Below are 20,548 nucleotides of genomic sequence, written 5' to 3'. Positions count from 1 at the left end.
CCTGCGGATGACAGCAAAAGTGACTGAAGGTTTGATGGAGACCTGTGTGGTTTAAGACCCACCGCTATGAAGTGTTTGGCCAGGTTTCCCCACCCTACTCCTGAGCCTTTTTCTTTTTTTTTTTTTGAGACAGAGTTTCACTCTTGTTACCTAGGCTGGAGTGCAATGGCGCGATCTCGGCTCACCGCAACCTCCACCTCCTGGGTTCAAGCAATTCTCCTGCCTCAGCCTCCTGAGTAGCTGGGATTACAGGCATGTGCCACCGTGCCCAGCTAATTTTTTGTATTTTTAGTAGAGACGGGGTTTCACCATGTTGACCAGGATGGTCTCGATCTCTTGACCTCGTGATCCACCTGCCTCGGCCTCCCAAAGTGCTGGGATTACAGGCGTGAGCCACCTGAGCCTTTTTCTTACAACAGGTACTTGCTGGCAACGATGGACTAGGTGGTTTGGGCCAATCTTCCTGATGATGACAATGAGAAAAGCAAGATAAACATCATTCTTCAGAGAACTAGAAAAAAAATCTTAAAATTCATATGGAACCAAAAAAGAGCCCGCATACCCACAGCAAGACCAATAAAAAGAACAGAGGAAGGCATCACATGACCTGATTCCAAACAATTCTATAAGGCCACAGTCACCCAGAGAACATGGTACTGGTATAAAAACAGGCACATCCAATGGAACAGAACAGAGAATCCAGAATAAACCTCAATACTCACAGCCAACTTCCCCACTTTATGTTTTGTTTGCTTTCTTGACCTTTAACAAAAACATGAAGTGGGGAAAGGACACCTATTCAACAAATGGTGCCGGGATAATTGGCAAGCCTCATGTAGGAGAATGACACTGGACCCTCATTTTTATCCTTGTGCAAAAATCAACTCAAGATGGATTAAGGACTTAAACCTAAGACCCAAAACTATAAAAATTCTAGAAGATAACATCAGAAAAACCCTTCTAGACATTGGCTTAGGCAAGGATTTCATGACTAAGAACTCAAAAGCAAATACAATAATAACAAAGATAAATAGCTGGGACCTAATTAAAGAGCTTTTGCACAGCAAAGGACCAGTCAGCAGAGTAAACAGACAACCCACAGAGAGAGAGAAAATCTTCACAATCTATACATCTGACAAAGGACTAATATCCAGAATCTACAACAAACTCAAACAAATTAGCAAGAAGAAACCAAACAATCTCATCAAAAGTGAGCAAGGACATGAATAAACAATTCTCAAAAGAAGTTATACAAACGGTCAATAAACATATGAAAAAATGCTCAACATCATTAAATGACCAGGGAAAGCAAATTAAAATCACAATTCGATACCACCTTATTCCTGCAAGAATGACCATAATCAAAAAATAACAGATGTCGGTGTGGATGCAGTGAACAGGGAACACTTCTACACCACTGGTGGGAATGTAAACTAGTACAAGCACTATGGAAAACAGTGTGGAGATTTCTTTCTTTCTTTTTTTTTTTTTTCAGATGAAGTCTCGCTCTGTCGCCCAGGCTGGAGTGCAGTGGCGTGTGATCTCAGCCAACTGTAACCTCTGTCTTCCGGGTTCAAGCAATTCTCCTGCCTCAGCCTCCCAAGTAGCTGGGACTTCAGGCATGTGCCACCACGCCTGGCTAATTTTTTATATTTTTGGTAGAGACGGGGTTTCACTGTGTTAGCCAGGATGGTTTCAATCTCCTGACCTTGTGATCTGCCCACCTTGGCCTCCCAGGCGTGAGCCACCATGCCCAGCCTGGAGATTTCTTAAAGAACTAAAAGTAGAACTACCATTTGATCCAGCAATCCCACAACTGGGTATCTATCCAGAGGAAAAGAAGGCACTATACAAAAAACATACTCGCACACACGGTTATAGCAGCACAATTCACAATTGCGAAAATGTGGAACCAACCCAAATGCCCATCAATCAAAGAGCAGATAAAGAAACTGTGACATAGATATGTGTATACACACACACACACACACACACACACACACACACACACACACACAAATAGAATACTACTCAGCCATAAAAAGGAATACATTAATGGCCTTCACAGCGACCTGGATGGGATTGGAGACTATTATTCTAAGTGAAGTAATGCAGGACTGGAAAACCAAACATTATATGTTCTCACTCATAAGTGGGAGCTAAGCTATGAGGATGCAAAGGCGTAAGAATGACATAATGGACTTTGGGGACTCAGAGGAAAGGGTGGGAAGCGGGTGTGCAGTGTATACCGCTCGGGTGATGGGTGCACCAGAATCTCACAGATCACCACTGAAGAACTTACTCACATAGCCAAACACCACCTGTTCCCCAATAACTTATGGAAATAAAAACTTCTTTAAAAAAAAAGCAAGATAGAATACAGGAAGCATCTTCCCAAAAGCACGAAGTAGCTACTATGATAGTGAACAATTCCTGAGCCAAAATCCAGAAGACGATGGAAATTCAGAAGGGAAGTCTGGTGCCTGGGACTGCCTTGCCCACCCCAAGCGGGTAGCTGAGGGGCAAGGTGGAACCTCCAAGGCTCAGTGGGAAGAGAGATCCAAGCTGCAGTCCAGGGCAAGCCAAGGATGGAGTCCCCGGTAAAACACTCACAAGCAGGATGGGGACCCCAACAGAATGTAACTGGGAGTTAAGAGTGAAAAAAAAAGAAATATAAACCTGCCCTTGAATGGACTGTGGGCTGACTTAAAAGTTACCAGGTGGCTCTGAGAATCTCAAACCCTGAATTTAGAATAAATGGATTTTGGAGTGCTAACACCCCCAAGCATGTGGGAGAGGCAAGGGGAAATGCTCCTTGGTAGTAGAAAGCATAGTTCTAGGAATCAAGTTGTTTCCATAGGAACAACTGGGGACCCACGTGAAAAAGAATGAATGAAGTTGGATCCCTACCTCACACTGTATGTCAAAAATTAAAGTGGATCAAATATCTAAATTTAAGAACTAACACTCAACGTCTCAGAATAAAATACAGGTGTAAACCTTCAGGACTCTGGATTAAGTCATCATTTCTTGCATATGACCCAAGAATCAATAAAAGCAAGGAAGAACTGAAATCTACTCCAATATGGACAGACCTTGAAAACAGGATGCAAAGTGAAAGAAGTCATGAAAGGTCATGTACTATAAGAGCCCACTTCTGTGAAATGCTGACAACAGGCAACTCTACAGAGACACAAAGCAGACGAGCAGCTGCCTAACATGGACAGGGTGGTGACAAACGGGCAGTGCCTGCTAATGGGTACAGCGTTCTTTGTTTTTGAGACAGGGTCTCACTCCTATCAGCCAGGCTAGAGTATGGTGGCACAGTCACAGCTCCCTGCAGCCTCAACAGCCTCAACCTCCCAGGCTTGGGCGATTCTCCCACCTCAGTCTCCTGAGTAGCCACATGGCCACCATGCCCGGCTGATTTTTTGTATTTTTTAGTAGAGACAGGGTTTCTGCATGTTGTCCAGGCTGGTCTCAAACTCCCAGGCTCAAGGGTGAATTTACAGTATGTAAATTCTGCTTAATAAAGCTGTAATAAAAAATTATTTCAATAATGTTTCCCCAAATGTAATGCCCAGTGTGAACTTGAAATAACCTGACACAAAGATGACAAAAATGACATGAACAAGAACAGACAACAGACAACAGAACCAGGTTCAAATTCCACCAAAAACTACTGTCAAAAAAACCATGCTGATGACATTTATGACAATAAAAGCCAAGCAGACGTTTCTAAGAGAAATTTACAACTGCAAAAGTAGTATTTCCAGCTTGAAGCAGCAGCAACTAGAAATTCTAGATACAAGGCAAAACGAACTCTAAAACAAAAACAAATGGAAAAGATTAGAAACTCTAGGACTGAAAACTGCTGTCGTGGATAGAACGCGTTCCCCCAAATCCATATCCTGAAATCCTACCCCTCAAGATGATGATGTTAGGAGGCAGGACCTTTGGGAGGTGACCCCATGAATGGGGCTGGTGCCCTTATAAAAGAGGCCCCAGAGGCCTGCCTTGTCCCTTTCGCCATGTGAGGACACAGATGGAAGGTGCCATCTGTGAACCAGGAAGCAGGCCCTCGCCAGACACTGGACAGAACAGTGTCTTGATCTTGGACTTTCCAGCTTCCAAAACTGTGAGAAACACATTTGCTGTAAATAAGTCACTCAGTTTATCATATTTCATCAGAGTAGTCCAAGTAGACTAAGACAACTACCATAACCGAAACCCAGTGAACAGGAATAAATTTAATAGCAGATTAGAAGCAGCCAAAAAGAGAAATAATGGGCTGGAAAGTAACAAGAAAAATAAACCAGGCCAAAGAAATATAAAGAATGGTAGGGCTGGAAATAATGGCTCACACTTGTAATCCCAGCATTTTGGGAGGCCAAGGTGGGCAGATCACTTGAGCTCGTGAGTTCAAGACCAGTCTAGGCAACACGGTGAAATGCCATCTATAAAAAAGATACAAAAATTAGCTGGGCATAGTGGTATGTGCCTGTAATCCAAACTAACTTGGAAGGCTGAGGTGGGAGGATCGATTGAGCCTGGGAGGCAGAGGTTGCTGCGAACTGAGATCATACCACCACACTCCAGCCTGGGCAATAGAGGCAAACCTTGTTTCAATAAACAAAGAAAAAAGATCGGTAAATACAAAAAGAGAATAGAAGTAAAATATAGTGAGAAACTCTAATATATATTTAAATGTAGTCTCAGAGAAGGAGAAATGGGGAAAAGCTGTCCTTTAAGAAAATGGCAGAAAATTTTTTTCAGAACTTAGAAAGATAACAATCCACTACATTTCAGAAGCCCAGCAAATCCCAATCAGAATAAATTTTAAAAAGAATCCATATGCAGACACAACAAAGTGACACTGTAGAAAATGAAAGCGAAAGTTGTAGAAGCAGCCTACAGACACAAGCTGCCTTTTAAAGACGAGTGAAAATGACATGGGTTTTTGATTAACCTCCATGTCATCAGAATATTCAGCTATTAAAGACAAAACTATATGGGTTAATCCATCTTACCTATGCTGGAAAAAATTAAAATTAAAATTAAAATGGATCTCAGAAAGAAAGGCACGTGGAACTGAAACGGCTGTGAAACATAGCAGACAACCTACCTTCAGCCACTGCTCGGCCTGCTCCTTGCTCTGGACGGCAAGAACAAGCGGGTCCGTGCCCTGCTGAGTAATCTTCAGCTCGTGCTTCTTCTTTTTGCTGTCTTTCGGGATGTACGTAATGTTACAGCCTTGGAGAGGCAGTTCCATCTGAGGCTGCTGGTCCTTGGAACTTTTATAGCACTGCATTCAACATAACAAATCAATTGATATTATAAGAGAGTTCAAACAGAAACACTGAGGAAGCTCGAGCATCATGTAAACATGAGTGTGGGCAAGGCATCTGAAGGTGTGCATCTGCAGATGAACAGTTCACACACAGTGCTCTTCACACTGACACTTGCCTCCAAGTGTGAAAAAGTACACCCATTCGCTGACTCAGCAAAAGCTTACTGAGCATCTACCACAGGTTTCGACAAACACAGAAAGTCCCTACTCTGATAAAAGTTTATATTCCAGTGGAGCGTCTTCATTCAAATACAAGAATGTATTTATGTATATAAAAATATAGGCCAGGCACAATGACTCATACCTGTAATCCCAACACTTTGGGAGGCCTAGGCAGGTGGATCACTTGAGCCCAGGAGTTTGAGACCAGCCTGGGCAACATCAATAAACCCCATCTCTACCAAAAACAAAAAATTAGCCAGGCATAGTGGTGCATTCCTGTAGTCCCAGCTGCTTGGGAGGCTGAGGCAGGAGGATCTCTTGAGCCTGGGAGCCTGAGGCTACAGTGAGCCATGATTGCTCCACTGCACTCCAGCCTGGGTAACAGAGTAAGACTTGTCTCAAAAACAAAAAATAAATAAATAATAAGCCAAGTGTGGTGGCTCATACCTGCACGCCTAACACTTTGGGAGGCTTAAGCAGGACGGTTGCTTGAGGCTAGGAGTTCAAGATCAGCCTGCACAACCTAGCAAGACTCTGTCTCTACAAAAAATAAAAAATTAGCTGGACATGGTAGCACCCACCTGTAGTGCCAGCTACTAGGGAGGCTGATGCAGGAGAATCACTTGAGCCCAGAATTCAAGGTTACAGTGAGCACCCTACTGCACTCCAGCCTGGGTGACAGAGAAAGACTCTGTCTCAAACCAACAAAACACATACACACGCATTTAACATAAATGTTTATTTAAATGTATACATAAAATGCATTTATATTTATGTGAATAATATATAAAATATACTATTAGATTTGTTGCAACTCCACAGCCCTAATGAGAGAGACAATATAATAATTTGGATACTTTAATAACCTATATTGCTTGGTATCTGCCTATCTCATCTTCTCTTTCTGAGACATAAATTAGAAAGAGGATAATATCAATCCATAATGTAGAAAAATGTCCGCAAAGGTCTGCTTTTCAGGTGACTAGAGAATCCAAAACTCAAGCTGCTCCATCTACACAACTGACATCCACTCTAAAGATTTTGACTGGCAGCCAGGCGAGGTGGCTCATGCCTGTAATCCCGGCACTGTGGGAGGCCGAGCCAGGTGGATCACCTGAGGTCAGGAGTTGGATACCAGCCTGGTCAACATGGTGAAACCCCATCTCTATTTAAAAAAAAAAAAAAGATTTTGATTGCTCAGGTAAGAACTGAGACTTAACTTAAGTGGTTCTTGCTTAATCTTTATCTATAAAACTAAGCATCAAATCCTTGCCCAAAGCTTCCCCTGCCCCTCTTTGTTGACCTGTATTACTTGGGGCCAAAGCATACCTCCTAACAGTCCAAGGGGGCACATCTGGCTCCTAGATCTGCGACTAATTTATCAGCATCCTAAGGAGTTTCTTAAATTTCCTGAGTCTGTTTCCTCATTTGCAAAATGTGTTTTGCAGTTATTGTTGTTATTATTTTATTGAATTAAGTTATTAGCAACAATAACATCTGCTACCAAGTGCTGAGTGTCCACGTCACATGAGGCATTTCAAGCACCTCCATCAGCATGGTTGCTCATGCTGCAGATTATGAAACCGAAGTGCAGCTGGTTAAGCAACCTGCCTGAAGTCAGGCAACCTGAAGAGTGGCAGACCCGGACTCCAGCCCCAGCTGTGCATGTCCAGAGCCTGCATCTTGACTCTAAACATTCACTGACAAAGGAAGGAAGGAATGAATAGCTATTTTCAGAAGTGATTTCTAGAGTCCTTTCCTGTTTTTTTGTTTTTGTTTTCAGATGGAGTCTTGTTCTGTTGCCCAGGCTGCAGTGCAATGGTGCGATCTCAGCTCACTGCAACCTCCGCCTCCCAGGTTCAAATGATTCTTCTGCCTCAGCCTCCCAAGTAGCTGGGACTACAGACAGGAGCCACCATGTCCAGCTAATTTTTGTATTTTTAGCAGAGATGGGGTTTAACCATCTTGGCCAGGCTGGTGTCAAACTCCTGACCTCATGATCCACCCACCCCGGCCTCTTAAAAGTGCTGGGATTACAGGCTGAGCCACCGCACCCAGCCTTTCTGCTTTGCTGTTCTAAATCCAGGACTTTGAAGTATATAGATAAGAAATATAACCCCTCCTTTTTAAAAATCCAACTGATCTTAAAAGGAAGAAAAAAATACCTCAACTAACCTCAGATTTTTATGAATGTTTACCATTTCAGATTTTTTGCATTTTGAGCAAGTATAATAAGGCAACTAATTGTACAATGGAAGGAATCAGAAAGGGAATTTTATTTTTGACTAAATCGTGTAGACTTTTTTAATCGGCATATAGTAACTGCACATGTTTATGGGGTACAGAGTGATGTTTTGATACATAAAATGTATAGTGATCAGATCAGAGTAATTAGCATACCCACCATCTCAAACACTTATCATTTCAGAAAGGGAACTTTATAACACATTCTTCTTTAAGTTAAATGCCTCACGAGAGAGGCTATCAGTACTAGGACAGGATGCCACCTGGCAGTCCTAGCTGGCTGCATTTCCCAGGACGCTGCCTTTAAAGCAGACAGCAGCAAGCAGGAGGTTTATGAACAGTGTCCATCCTGAAGAGAACACTAGGAGGAAGGAGAGGGAGGAGCAGGGCGGGCAAAGAAGTCCAGTCTGAGTGGCATCAGGGACACCACCATGAGAGCTCTGGGGCTGGAAGGCCCCGTTGATGCTGCCCAGTGAGTCTAGGTGTGTACCTGCCCCACACACATTGAATGCAGACCCTGGGGAGGGAGCTCTTCAATGCAGACAGCCCCAAGGTGGGCTCAGTAGCCCTGCCAAGGAAATTCGACCCTGAGGACTGATGCAGGAATCTGGGAACATCGCAGTATCCGCCCCAGAGCTACCTGGGCACAGAAGGAACAAGTTCCAGAAGGAGATACAAAAAAAAGCTGTTAATGGCAGTAACCTGTGGGAAGACAGAGCGGGAACATTTAGGGGAAGAACATGGCTTTTTCTTTTCTGTGCTGTTTAAACTTGCAAAGCATTTGCTTTCATCACTGTTCATTATTTTTTATGCCAATGGGAATCACCTGAGCCCTGGATCATTGGTCATTTTTGAAAGGAAAGAAGCTTCATAATAAAAATAGCTAACTTTGATTCTGCATTTGACCAAACACAGTGCTTTCACCTGGTTTTTCACTAATTTCTTTTTAAATATTCACAACCACTCCAAATAGTAGGCATTATCATTCTGGTTTTAAAGGGGGAAAGCTGGTAGGAGCCCAGATGGGAGAAAAAGCAGGGGAGGCGGAAAGAAGTCCCGGGGGTGAGGCAGAGGAGGGCGGGCAGAGGGGCCGGGACTCAGAACTTCCACGGGCTCATCCCTATGCGCAACACCAAGCTTCCCCCACTGGATATGGAAGCTTCTCTTTTAAATGAAAGTTGATTGTGTATTTTTAAAACATTTATATAATATATCCACATCTTGTAGCCATTATATCAGGCTGTGAATAAGGACCACAGTCATCTTCTTTTTTCATTTTTTAATATTCCCCATGGCATCATTTTTGGCACATGTTAAATCTGGGAGAAATTCAGGCCACCCTTGTGGAAAAAATATGTACTGTGTTTTAAAAAACTGAACAAAAACATTAAAAAATATATAATATCCTAAGAACCTAGTTTAAAAAAAAGTTTCCCACAATTCAAAGATGAAGCCTGTGTTTACAGAAAAAATATATATATAGGATAATCTGCTCCACTAGAGTGCTCTACAGAAAATAAATTCTCGTTTTCTGTTTTAGTGATCTAATTTTGAGCAATGCTTACCCCAAGGTTAATCTGAAGGAAGAACAAAAGGCAAAAACATACTCTTAAAGTTCCTAATTCCAAACCAACCACGGTTTCTAAAAAAAGGAAGGTGGAAAAGGAAGGTGGAGAGGGAGAGAGGGAGGGAGGGAGGGAGGGAGGGAGGGAGGGAGGAAGGGAAGAAGTGGGGAAGGGAGGGAGGGAGGAAGTGGGGAAGGGAGGGAGGGAGGAAGTAGTGAGGGATGGAGGGAGGAAGAGGGGAGGCGGGGAGGACGGGATGCCACACCGTCCTCCAGGGCTATAGCCTCCCCGCTGGGGCCTCCACTGGAATCACCTTACAGTAAGGTCCATGTTCTCCCCTTCCCTGCTTCTCTGTTCCTTACTTGTCTTCCTGTTCTGCCTCTCAGATTAAAAAATAATAATAAAGAATTGGCCCCAAGCTTTCCAAAAGAATTTCCTTTCCTGGCTGCTCCCCGTCCCACTTCTATGACCTGGCTTTGAGGAATCCACTGACTCACTACAAATGAGAAAATCCATCTTTCAACCTCTAGCAAGTTAAAATCTTGTGCATTTTCTCAGATGCAAACCACAGGCACTGCCTGGGAATGGGGATGATTTTGTCTGCTGGCTGTTTTGGAGCTGGGAAACCAGCAACCTTGAAGACACAACATGGGTGAGTGCTCCCTGATGGCATGTGGGGACCCCTCGGGGTACCTCGCTGAGGTCTGAGCGCTGCCCTTCCTGCACAGCTGATGTTAATGGTGACTGGGTGTAAACTAAAATTACAGCAACCTTACAAAAATGCAAGCAATTCCAAATGTCTCACCAGCAGCTTGGTGTCTTTGATGACGCAAAGCAGCTTGCTCCACTGGCCGAAGCGCTTCTTCCGCAGCAGGAAGGCACAGATTTTGGCATCCTTGACCAGGTCCATGGAGGCCTCCTCAGAAGGCCACTGGTGCCGGGTTTTCTTCCCCTTCCCATCCTCCTCCTCTTCGTCATACGATTCATAAGAGCTGCTCATCGCATCCGAGTCATAATCTGTAAAAAATGAACACACACTGACAAAACGATGTCTTTACCTTGAAGTTTACCCAGGGGCTCAAGAGCATATCATTATATTTTTAATCACCAAGTAATTGAATGAGAAAGGAACTTTTGCTCCTTAAGGAGAAATACACACACACACAATGCTAAGACTTGGGCAGTGGAAACTCAACGGAAAGTTGAAGTTCCTACGAATTTTGTGTTTATGAAAACTGTTTCTAGACTGTTCCATATGGACCAGACCCCATGCTGACCTGACGCTAACTTGACACTGACTCCCAGCCATATTCCTGCTGGCCGAGCGCTATCCTCATTCTGCAGTGTGTCTGGCCGCACAGAACTCTTCCCCATGGAGGTCCCCTGCCCTCCCGCATCCACATCTTCATGCTGAAGTCCCCCCGAGGCTGCAATCTGCTTCTCCCTGCTGGCATCCCCACATGCACAACATTTCTGACACTCAAGATGCGACCAATGGCCACCTCTCCCTTCTGGGGCATCCTTGGAACTTTCACAGAAATGTACACCTGTCCATCTAATGGTGCCCGCCTCACTCTGTGGCACACTGGCATGTACACTGCTATAACTTACAGTTTCCCAAACACATCACCTCTCATTCACCTCAGGTCTCTGCACGTGCCACGCCCCCTAGCAAGCTTCCTGTCCATCCACTCACCCTCCTGCCTTTGCCTGGTAAAAGCTCTCATCTTTTGGGGTTCAACTTCCTGATACCTCCTCCAGCAAACACTTCCTGAATCACCAAAGCTGGGTGCTATAGACTGAACTGTGTCCCTCCTGAAATTCAACTGTTAAAGCCCTAACCTCAATATGACTGTATGTGGAGATAGAGCTTTTAGGAGGCTACTAAAGTTAAACGAGGTCCTAAGGATACGGTCCTAATTCCATAGGTCTGGTGGTCTTATAAGGAGAGCGAGAGCGCACGAGAGAGAGAGAGAGAGAACCAGCTCTGCTCATACCAAGTGAGGACACAGTGAGTACCTAGCCATAGTGAGTACCTAGTACCTAGTGAGTACAAACTGGGAAGAGGCCTCACCAGAACCCAACCATGCTGGAAGTCTAACCTGGACTCCAGGACTGAAGACTTCTCCCGTGGAAGCCCCCTACTCCATGGCATTTGTCACTGCAGCCAGAGCAGACTAACACACTGGGTCAAACGCCCTTCCTCTGAGTCTGCACACACCCCAACACAAAGTGGATCGCAGCGTACCTCAATGCTGGCCCCCACTGCAGGCTGTCAGCCCCCTGAAGAAAAGGAGACCATCTTGTTCAAGGTGATCTCCCCAGCAGCTAACAAAGTACCTGGCACAGGGCAAGTACCCAAATCATTGCAGAAGGAAGAGCTGTTCAATGTATTTAAATGATACTGGCAAAGCCCTTGGAAGGACGAACAGCATATTAAAAGTGCTTCCTAAATACCAGTGACCATCATTCCTCTCATTACTTTCAGTTGTGCCAGATGATAGGCTCCCTAGACAGGGTCTGATTCTTCTCTGAATTCCCCTCAGCCCCCAGAATCATCTGGAACATGTTCCTTTCTCAAAACATACTTAAGGGATGAACACCTAAATGATAAGTGAATGAGAGACAAGGAGGACAATGGACAGCGGTTGGCTGCACAATTTAGCAGAAGTGCCAGAAATGGCAGAGTCTATACAGAAGAGAACCCACATTTTCACTCGCCGGAAACTAGAGTTTAACTTGTACTCAGTAATCATGTTTGTTTTATAATTTCCTTGCAAAGATTCAATACTAAGAGGGAGGAACAGAAAGTTTAAAGTTTAAGTTGAATTTTCAATAATGAAAAGAAGCCCAGGAGGCCAGGTAAGGGACTCACACCTGTAATCCCAGCACTTTGGGAGGCCAAGGCAGGCGGACTGCTTGAGCCCGGGAGTTCAAACCAAGCCTGGGCAACATAGCAAGACCGCATCTCCATAAAAAGTAAAAAAACTACCCGGGCATGATAGGCCGTGCCTGTGGTCCCAGCTACTCGAGAGGCTGAGGCAAGAGGATCACTTGAGCCCAGAAGCACGAGGCTGCAGTGAGCTGTGATCCTGCCACTGCACTCCAGCTTGGGTAACAGAATAAGATCCTGTCTTTTTTTTTTTATAATGCTCAGTCCAGGAAGGATTTTAAGCAAAAGCTAAGGGGACTGAAGAGGTAACTTTGGTAACTACATTAGGAATGGACTGGGGTAGGGACGAGGTAAGAGACAGGAGCAGCTCAGAAACCACGAGGGATGTGATGAGGGGCTGACTCACAGGTTGGGAGTGAATAGAACCCCAACTCTGGGTCACAGGTCTCTGCTCCAATTCTCCCCCATGCTGCTTCACATCACCCCTCAGCCCCACAGGCAAGTTGCTCTCACTGGCTCACATCCCCCTCCAACACCCACCATACCCATCAGCATCTACACCCACCCAGCACCCCCTGCTTCACATGGCAGCCACAGGTGGCTACTTCAATTTCAATGTTCATTCAAGTCCCCACATTTCAAGGGGCTTGGTGGATAGGATGCTAGGGGGCCCAGGGGGGAAACACTCCCCTGCTACTGAAGCTCTGCTGTATGGCAAGGGGGTGGGGGAGTGACAGCTTTACAATCTAGGGCAAGATGCAAGCTGGCATGGAGCCAGGCACAGGGGGGCAGCACACACAGGGGCACGGGGATGATGGCAGAGAAGACATCACTTCAGAGCCAGGCTTTGAGACGAGCTGTTGCTAACCAAAAGAAGTCGTCTGAGAAGGAGAAACACGATGAGCAAAAGCACTGACAAGCATCAGCTGCTGCCGAAGCACGGCGGGTCCTTTCTGCATCCGGACAGGATGTGAGTGAGTCCACAAAAGCCGAGTCCGTGGTGACCCTTGGCTGTGCTAGGAAGGGGCAGGGCGCTTCCAGGGCTGACAGTGTTCTACCCTTGACCTGCATGGTGGTTACAAGACGGTTTCTTTATGATAAATCACTGAGCGTATACTCGTATTTTATGCACTTTCTCGTAAATGTATTTTATAACAAGAGGGTTTTTAAAACGTTGAGCATGGCCAGAACAAGGGTATGTGGAAGGAAATGATGGAACATGAAATGAGAAGGTGGGCAGAGGCCAGACCACAGATCGCGTACTGTGCTAGGATCCAACATAAACGGAGGGGTTCTGGAGGGCCAAGGACAGAATCCTAGCTTCACTTCAGAAAGACGATTCTCACAGCGGCGAGGAGGACCATGCAGCCCTGAGCGCTCAGCCCACCTGCTGGAACACCAAGTTCAGTAAATAATGAACAAATGAAGAAAATATTGAAGGAGTAAATTCAGTATAAATGGGAAAACTACCTTTGATTTCACTCATTCAACGAATATGTTGTGAGCTCTACTCTATGCCAGCCACTTTTTAAAAATTATCCATATTTACATTGCAGGTGCTAGGACAAAGCCACGAAAAGCCAGGCTTGCTCCAAATTTATAAAGGTTTCTCACATCCACCATCTCACTGGCCCTCCCAGCCACCTGCAGATGGGGCACAGAAGACATTAGTCTTATTCAGAGAAAAGGAAGAAGGAGGCTGGAAGGCTGTGCGATTCACCTAGGAGCACAGGCTTGGTGAATGACAGGACTGAAACGTGAACCCAGGTCTTCGGGTTTTAAACGGAAAAAGTAAACTATTCTGGTAGCCCTTTTATCCCTGGGAACGAGCTGAGCTCTACAACTATGAAAAAGATAATCAAGTTCACTGTCTTGCCTTCTTCTAAGAGAGTAGAAATGACCCATTTTTAGAAAAACCAGCCAGCTTAGCAGCAAACAACAAACAGCCAGAAGGATAAAGGATAATGAACTCTAATGGATAATGAACTCCGAGCCTAAAGGAAAATGAATTCTCCAGAAAGTATGCTTAGCAATGACCCAATCAAGAGAAGAGACTCTCACTCATTCAGGATCTCACTTGGTGGTTCCACCAGCTAAAGCCATGACCTAGGACTTTGAGAAGTTCACCATCTGCCTCTGTTTCTGTTCTTCCTGGGCCACCATCTGTTCTCTCTGGTGCTTGCCCACACTGAGGGTGGGTCTTCTCCGTGGGGGCCACTCAGACCCACATGCCAGTGTCCTCTAGAGACACCTCACAGATATACTCAAAAATAATGCTTCACCAGTTCCCTAGGCACTCCTCATCTAGTCAAATTCACACCTCAGATTAACCACCACACTCTTCTTCACCAGAAACTAGCTTCGTGGGCAGGAATTACTGTCATAGTTCTGATGAAATAAAAGAACACTCCAATAAACTATTATTTTTAACTATAAAATGTTCATTCCAGAAAAAACTGCATAAAAGCAACGGCAATACCACACGCACTGCACATCAGGCACATCAAAGAGCCAGGAATGGTGCCCTGAGAAGGTGGTTAGGGCGTCACGACTTTCCAAGGGGCCATGCTTTCTCTCCACGCAAATTACGCAAGAATTTATCTTTAAAAGGCACACAAACCACAGACAAAGGTTAAGTGATGAGCAAGTGTCCTCAAGGGGAGCGGAGGGCCACGCAGACCCGGCCTTTTTGTTTCAATGCACTGGCTTTGCTGAGGCCAGAAGCAGAGACTCATCAGGCCTCTCTCCTGGTTTCTGACCTCACTTTTCAGAGGGAAGGAAGCGTGAGAGGCTGGCAGAAAACACGGCTCCTCTAGGGCAGGGGCTATGGCCCTCCTTCCTCTTGGAGGTCGAGTTCTAAGCACAAGGCTGAGCAAGCACAGTATTAGACATTTCAAAAAAAAAAAAAAAACTTGAGTTGAAACTCAGTAAAGAAAATCAACAGAACAAAGGAAAGGAGGGAAAAAGCACAGCCCTTCATTTACTCATAAGTGTTTACTGAGCACATGTTACCTGCCAGACGCAAAACAGACAAAAGCCTTGGTCCTCTTTGGTCTCACACTCGGGCGAGGGGGAAAGAGAGGACAAACGGACTATCGGAGGGCAGGGACATGTCCACATAGCAGTGATGACGTGGGGCTGCTTTCTGGAGCTGCTCCTTCAGGTTCCGACGTTGCTTCATAAGAATGACGACAGTGCTTTGCAGCTGGGCTTTCCCCGCTATCCTTCCAGCTGCCCCACACGACTCTGTGAAGGCGAGGCATTTGGAGTGGAGACAGGGGTTCTCCATCTCACACCTTCACTTTGGCCGTATCATTTTCTACTTGAGACTTTTATAGGATCAAAATACAGGAGCTATTTAAGGGTCACAAAGTTTTGCACAATTACTATCCTTCTGTATTACAGATTTCCCACTCTTTCATGCTGTTGTGATCGTGTAAAGGGGAGGAACAGGTGGCAGGTAAAGGGGTGAGGTGAGAAGTCTTCAGCAGAACTTCGGCTTTAACTCTGTGTACGACTGGAAGTCACCAGAAGGTTGTGAATAGAGAAGAGATCTGACTTATGTTTCAAAATGGCCAATCTAAATTCTAGATCTCACTCTGGAGGAATATAGCAAGTCATTTAACTTAATTGAGACTCAGTGTCTTTAACATAATCTTGTCTCTCAGAGTTACTGTGAGGATAAAATGAGGGACAAGGATAGCTCCTTGTGAACCTGAAACCCCAGAACAGGTGTAACACGCTGTGCACATGACCATCCAACATCAGGGCCTGAGGAAGTGAGGGATCATCTCCGAATACCAGCTGCATCACATGATGTATTTCACTCACACATACCCACACCCCATGGAATCAGAAAGGGCATTTCAATCAACCCCCCTGAAGGAAGGAGAGGGGAAGAGGACAAAACAGAGAAATCAGAAGGCTGAAAATAAAACTGAAATCTAAGTCTGAAATCAAAACACTCAATGAGCATTGTAGGGAGTTGATGCCATGTCAACATAGCTAAACTGGAACACCCCTTCCATTGCTCCGTACGGTCTGGAGTAGGGTTGGCCACAAGAGAAGCTGTGAGGGATGTGGAAGGAGAGAAGAAAACAGCAGGCCCATCTCTGAGGCCAGCATAGGGAGCAGGCCCTGCTGAAGCTCCAGCTCGCTGCTCACCCTGCTGGTGTGGGGCAGCCATGGGCTCAGCTCCCCGGACGCTGCTGGCTCCACCCACTCCAGAAGGCGGGAGCAAGCAAGTAGCCTTAGTCCTGTGCACTCCCTCCTCCCTCAACAACGATTCCTGATCACTGCTGCATGATTTGGTTGGATGGTCAACACTAAAAAGAACATGATTAATAAACAGGCAACATAGTGGGAGTGGTGGTGCATGCCTGTAATCCCAGCAATCCCAGCACTTTGGGAGGCTGAGGCAGGTCAGGAGTTCAAGACCAGCCTGGCCAAGATGTTGGAACCCCGTCTCTACTAAAAAAAACAAAAATTAGCTGGGCATGGTGGCCCACGCCTGTAATCCCAGCTACTTGGGAGGATGAGATAGAGAATTGCTTGAACCTGGGAGGCAGAGGTTGCAGTGAGCTGAGATCGCACCATTGCACTCCAGCCTGGGCAACAGAGTGAGACTCCATCTCAAAAAAAACAAAACAACAAAAAACAAAACAAAACAGGTAACAAACAACTGGTCTGCAGAAGATGCTGTCAACAGACCTTCACAGATGGGTACATGATGTAAACAGACCTCAGAGAAGAGGATCCTGATACTCGAGTAAATACCATGACTCACTGTATCTACATCAGTCAGCCTCATTCCCCAGACTTCTTGTCCAAATGGGCTCATGTACATGTGGACCTGGTGGCAGGGATGGAGGTTATACATGGAACTCAGCAAACACATACTTCACTCACGGAAATTCATCCACCTCCAGGTACTTCCGAGTACCCAACCTGCAAACAGCAGAGGCCAACATCAACCTCCTCACCCCACCCCCACGTCCGGATGCCATCCCTGGGATATCAGCTGGCACCTAATGGCAGGTTGTTATCACTGGTCCACTTCCATCACGAAGAGATCACTAAAATAAACCTGCCTTCCGGGTCCACATGGCCTTAGAGAATCAATGTCCTGCTCTGCATCATGGGATCCCCACAGCATTGCTTCTGACCAGGGAACGCACTCTACAGCCACTGAAGTACACGACGATGGGTTTGAGCTCAGGAAATTCACTCATCTTGCCATAGTCCCCAGTAACCGGAAGTCACTTACCCAATAGGTCAAAATAATTTTTTCTGAATATTCAGTTATAGTGCTAGCCAACTGGTGACACCTTGTGGGCTTGTGGGCAACAGACTTCAGAATATCTTCTGGCGGTATACGTTCTGACTTGGTGGTGTTTTCTCTCCCACAGCCCAGATTTACAGCCCAAGGATCAAGCGGTGAAACGAGAGGAGTCTCTTCTCACTATTACCCCCAGTGACCCACTAACAACATGCTTCCTTTCCTTCCCTAAAATGCTGGACTGCACTGGTCTAAGGCCAAGATATGGTAATGGTTTCATTAAACTGGAAGCAGGAACTGCCACCTGGCCACACCAGGCTCTTCACATCAGTAACAGGCAAAGAAGCAGCTCCTGCCGTGGCTGAGGTGACAGACCCCAACCGTGAGGAAGCTGTTACTCCGTGGTGGGAGTAAGGAAGAACATTCAGGGGGAGTGGGAGACCCCACTGAGTGCCCCTCTGTGTCCTCACACCCTCTGATGAAACGTAATCAAGTCATGACTATCCAATACAGAAGTGCTACTGAAGGCCCAAACCTTTCAGGAAAGGAAGTCGGATCACCCACCAAGAAAAAAACCACAACCCACCAAGGGGTTTGATGAGGGCAGTGGAATATGAAAGGAGCAGCAGAAGGAAGTAATCCATTCTAGCCATGAACACTGACCAGGTGTGGAGACAACCTGCTACAGGCTTTCCTTCCTTGTTTTGATAAGAATGTAACTGTGTACATAGAAACGAATTCTTCTTCCCCGCTCTCCCAGGCCCCTACCATCTCACATAAGAAGTGCTAATAGGAGTCAATCTTGTGTTAATATCTCAGAATTTAGGTTACAGGCTCTAGAAGAGAATGGATGTCACCTGAATGTTGGACAAAGGGGCTCTGTCTCTTCTGTGAGGAGCCGGGGAGTTTCCTGTCCCCCGGGCGATGGTGGAATCACATCAGGCTCAAGCATGTGCTGCTTGTCTCTACTGGGAAACTCAGCGTGGCTAAAAGAGGTACGCATGGGTGCCAAGCTGACCAAAGAGAAACTGTGGTGGTTTTCTACTGTATCCGCCTAGCAAGGCCGGAACCACACTTCCCAAACTTCCCTTTCCTAGACAATTCTGGGCTAGGGTGGCCACAAGAGAAACTGGGAATGATGTGGAAGGCAGAGGGGAGCAGCGGCCCAGACTCTGCAGGTCGGTGTGGGACAGGGACTACTGCGGCTGGCATGGGCTGCTGCTGGTCACCTGTGCCATCAGGAGAGATGCGGGCTCCAGTCTGTCTGTCTCTCCTCTTTCCCCATTCCTCATCCAGCCTGACCAGACACAGCAGAAACTGCCTTCTTCCAGAGAAGAAGTTCTCACAACTGCACACGCTCTCATTCCTTCAATGAACTCTTCAATCTATGACATTCGAAATGGTTTGGCTTCTCTGATGAGACCATAACCCACACAACAAAACCATCTCAACGTTCGCATTTAACTGAGGGTGACACAATCCTGAATTGAGCTGACAAGTCAACCCACGGCTGTTGTTCTTCCAGGGAGGGCGGCTGTGTCCTGGGGCCACCAACTGGGAGCCCCGCGGCAGACGTGACTGGAGAAGCCGCTGTGCGCCGTGCTGTTGTCTCCTCATCCCCAGGCGTCAGTTCCTCGCTCACCTTTTCTTCGGGACTCAGCGGCTGAGGAGCAGCCCCACTGAAGAGGCTGTGAGCCACCAGCTACATGCAGCTCCTCAGAATGAAAATTACCGACAGCCCGCAAAATCAAACAGTCACTCTGCCTCCAGCCTTGAAAGTACCCTGCAGGGGGAAGGCCAGAGACAAACGTCCCAAATGCTAGAAAATAACCTAACAAGAAAACATACTTGTCTTTACTCACTGCCATTACAAAGAAAGGAAACAATGAAGTTCTGAGTTATATCAAGACATTTAATTTGTTTTCTAATTAATCTACTATCTTCTTAAATAGTTGACAAATTATTATCAAAACCTAAAAATCCATAACCACCTTATCAGGACTATACCTTTTTTCATCCAGCGCACAACAACTATTTACCGACACTCGGCCCAGCCTGTGCGCGGACTGCTCCAGAAGCTGCGGAGACAGGCGAGCGAGCGAGAGCAGCCTGTGCCCTCAGGGGTGTGCAGTCCAGCTGGCCTGGCCTCTCCGCATCCCTTCCCCACACTCAGAGAAGCATGCCAACAGGGAATCTCCTGTTACAACCTCCTTCCAGTCATCAAGACAGAGCCTGCTTTGGTGGAACAGCTGCGTCCACAGACTGCCAAGGAGACAAAGATCCAAAGTGCAAAGACTCTGTGTGGCAGGGAACAGTCAAACAACTCTGGGGAAAAGGACGGCGACTCCCTAAGGAGACAGACGAGGCCGAAGACCACGCCCAGAATATCAACACACCAGAAGCCTTCTGAGTACAACCAGCAACCACTCTGTCACTTGCCACCCAGCTATCTTTTATTTTTAAAAAACAAACCGGATTCTGTAAGTTGACATATATTCAACTATTCAACTTTATTATGAGATGGTAGCTCCCTGCCAGACAGATACTGAAAGGAGACATACAGCAACAATTAAATAAAAATAAATTCTGGAGATTCAACACCGGCATGTCACGCTTTATCCGAACTTGAAGCTGGGTACTAACAAACGGGTAGCTCTGAGCGCCACCAGCAGGCAACTAACTGGGGCCAGGAGGACTAGGGCTTAGGCAAAAATTGTCTAACAGAACCCATACCCCAAGAAAAGAAGAAACCAGACGTCTATGACCGAGATGTGGATTTGTGTTGTATCCAGTCATTTCCAGCCCAACAGGCAGGCTGCTGGAAACTGTTCTAATCATGGCAGGATGGGTGCAGCCCAAGAGCATCAAGGACTAAGGAAGTGGGGGCTGTAGCACGCACCCAAAACACATACCACAAAGAGCCATTTCTCTTCTGCAGTGCTGACACCTGTCGCCACAGCAGTAAGCTTTCACTGCCATTGAGACACGAGGAAGACAGCAGTTGGAATAAATAGAGGCTTGTGTGTGAGGCACTCGGTGTCCTTCTCAAAACCTTT

At 46.1% G+C, this 20,548-nt stretch overlaps 1 protein-coding gene across 2 annotated transcripts in view; it reads right to left on the bottom strand.

Moving 5' to 3' along the window:
• Positions 1-20,548, bottom strand: part of AFAP1 (actin filament associated protein 1) — a 176,555-nt gene that overhangs the window by 75,810 nt on the left and 80,197 nt on the right. For both annotated transcript variants that reach the window (XM_012473519.2, XM_012473522.2), the window contains exons 5-6: positions 10,127-10,338; positions 5,126-5,305 (exon numbers count right to left, since the gene is read on the bottom strand). In XM_012473519.2, coding sequence (XP_012328942.1) covers positions 5,126-5,305; positions 10,127-10,338 — 392 coding nt within the window. The remainder of the gene's footprint in view (positions 1-5,125; positions 5,306-10,126; positions 10,339-20,548) is intronic.

Source organism: Aotus nancymaae, unplaced genomic scaffold (genome assembly GCF_030222135.1).
Source record: "Aotus nancymaae isolate 86718 unplaced genomic scaffold, 86718_ANA_hifiasm-v0.15.2.pri h1tg000006l, whole genome shotgun sequence".
In the NCBI taxonomy this organism is placed as follows: domain Eukaryota; kingdom Metazoa; phylum Chordata; class Mammalia; order Primates; family Aotidae; genus Aotus; species Aotus nancymaae.
This window is presented reverse-complemented; position numbering and strand designations above follow the sequence as displayed.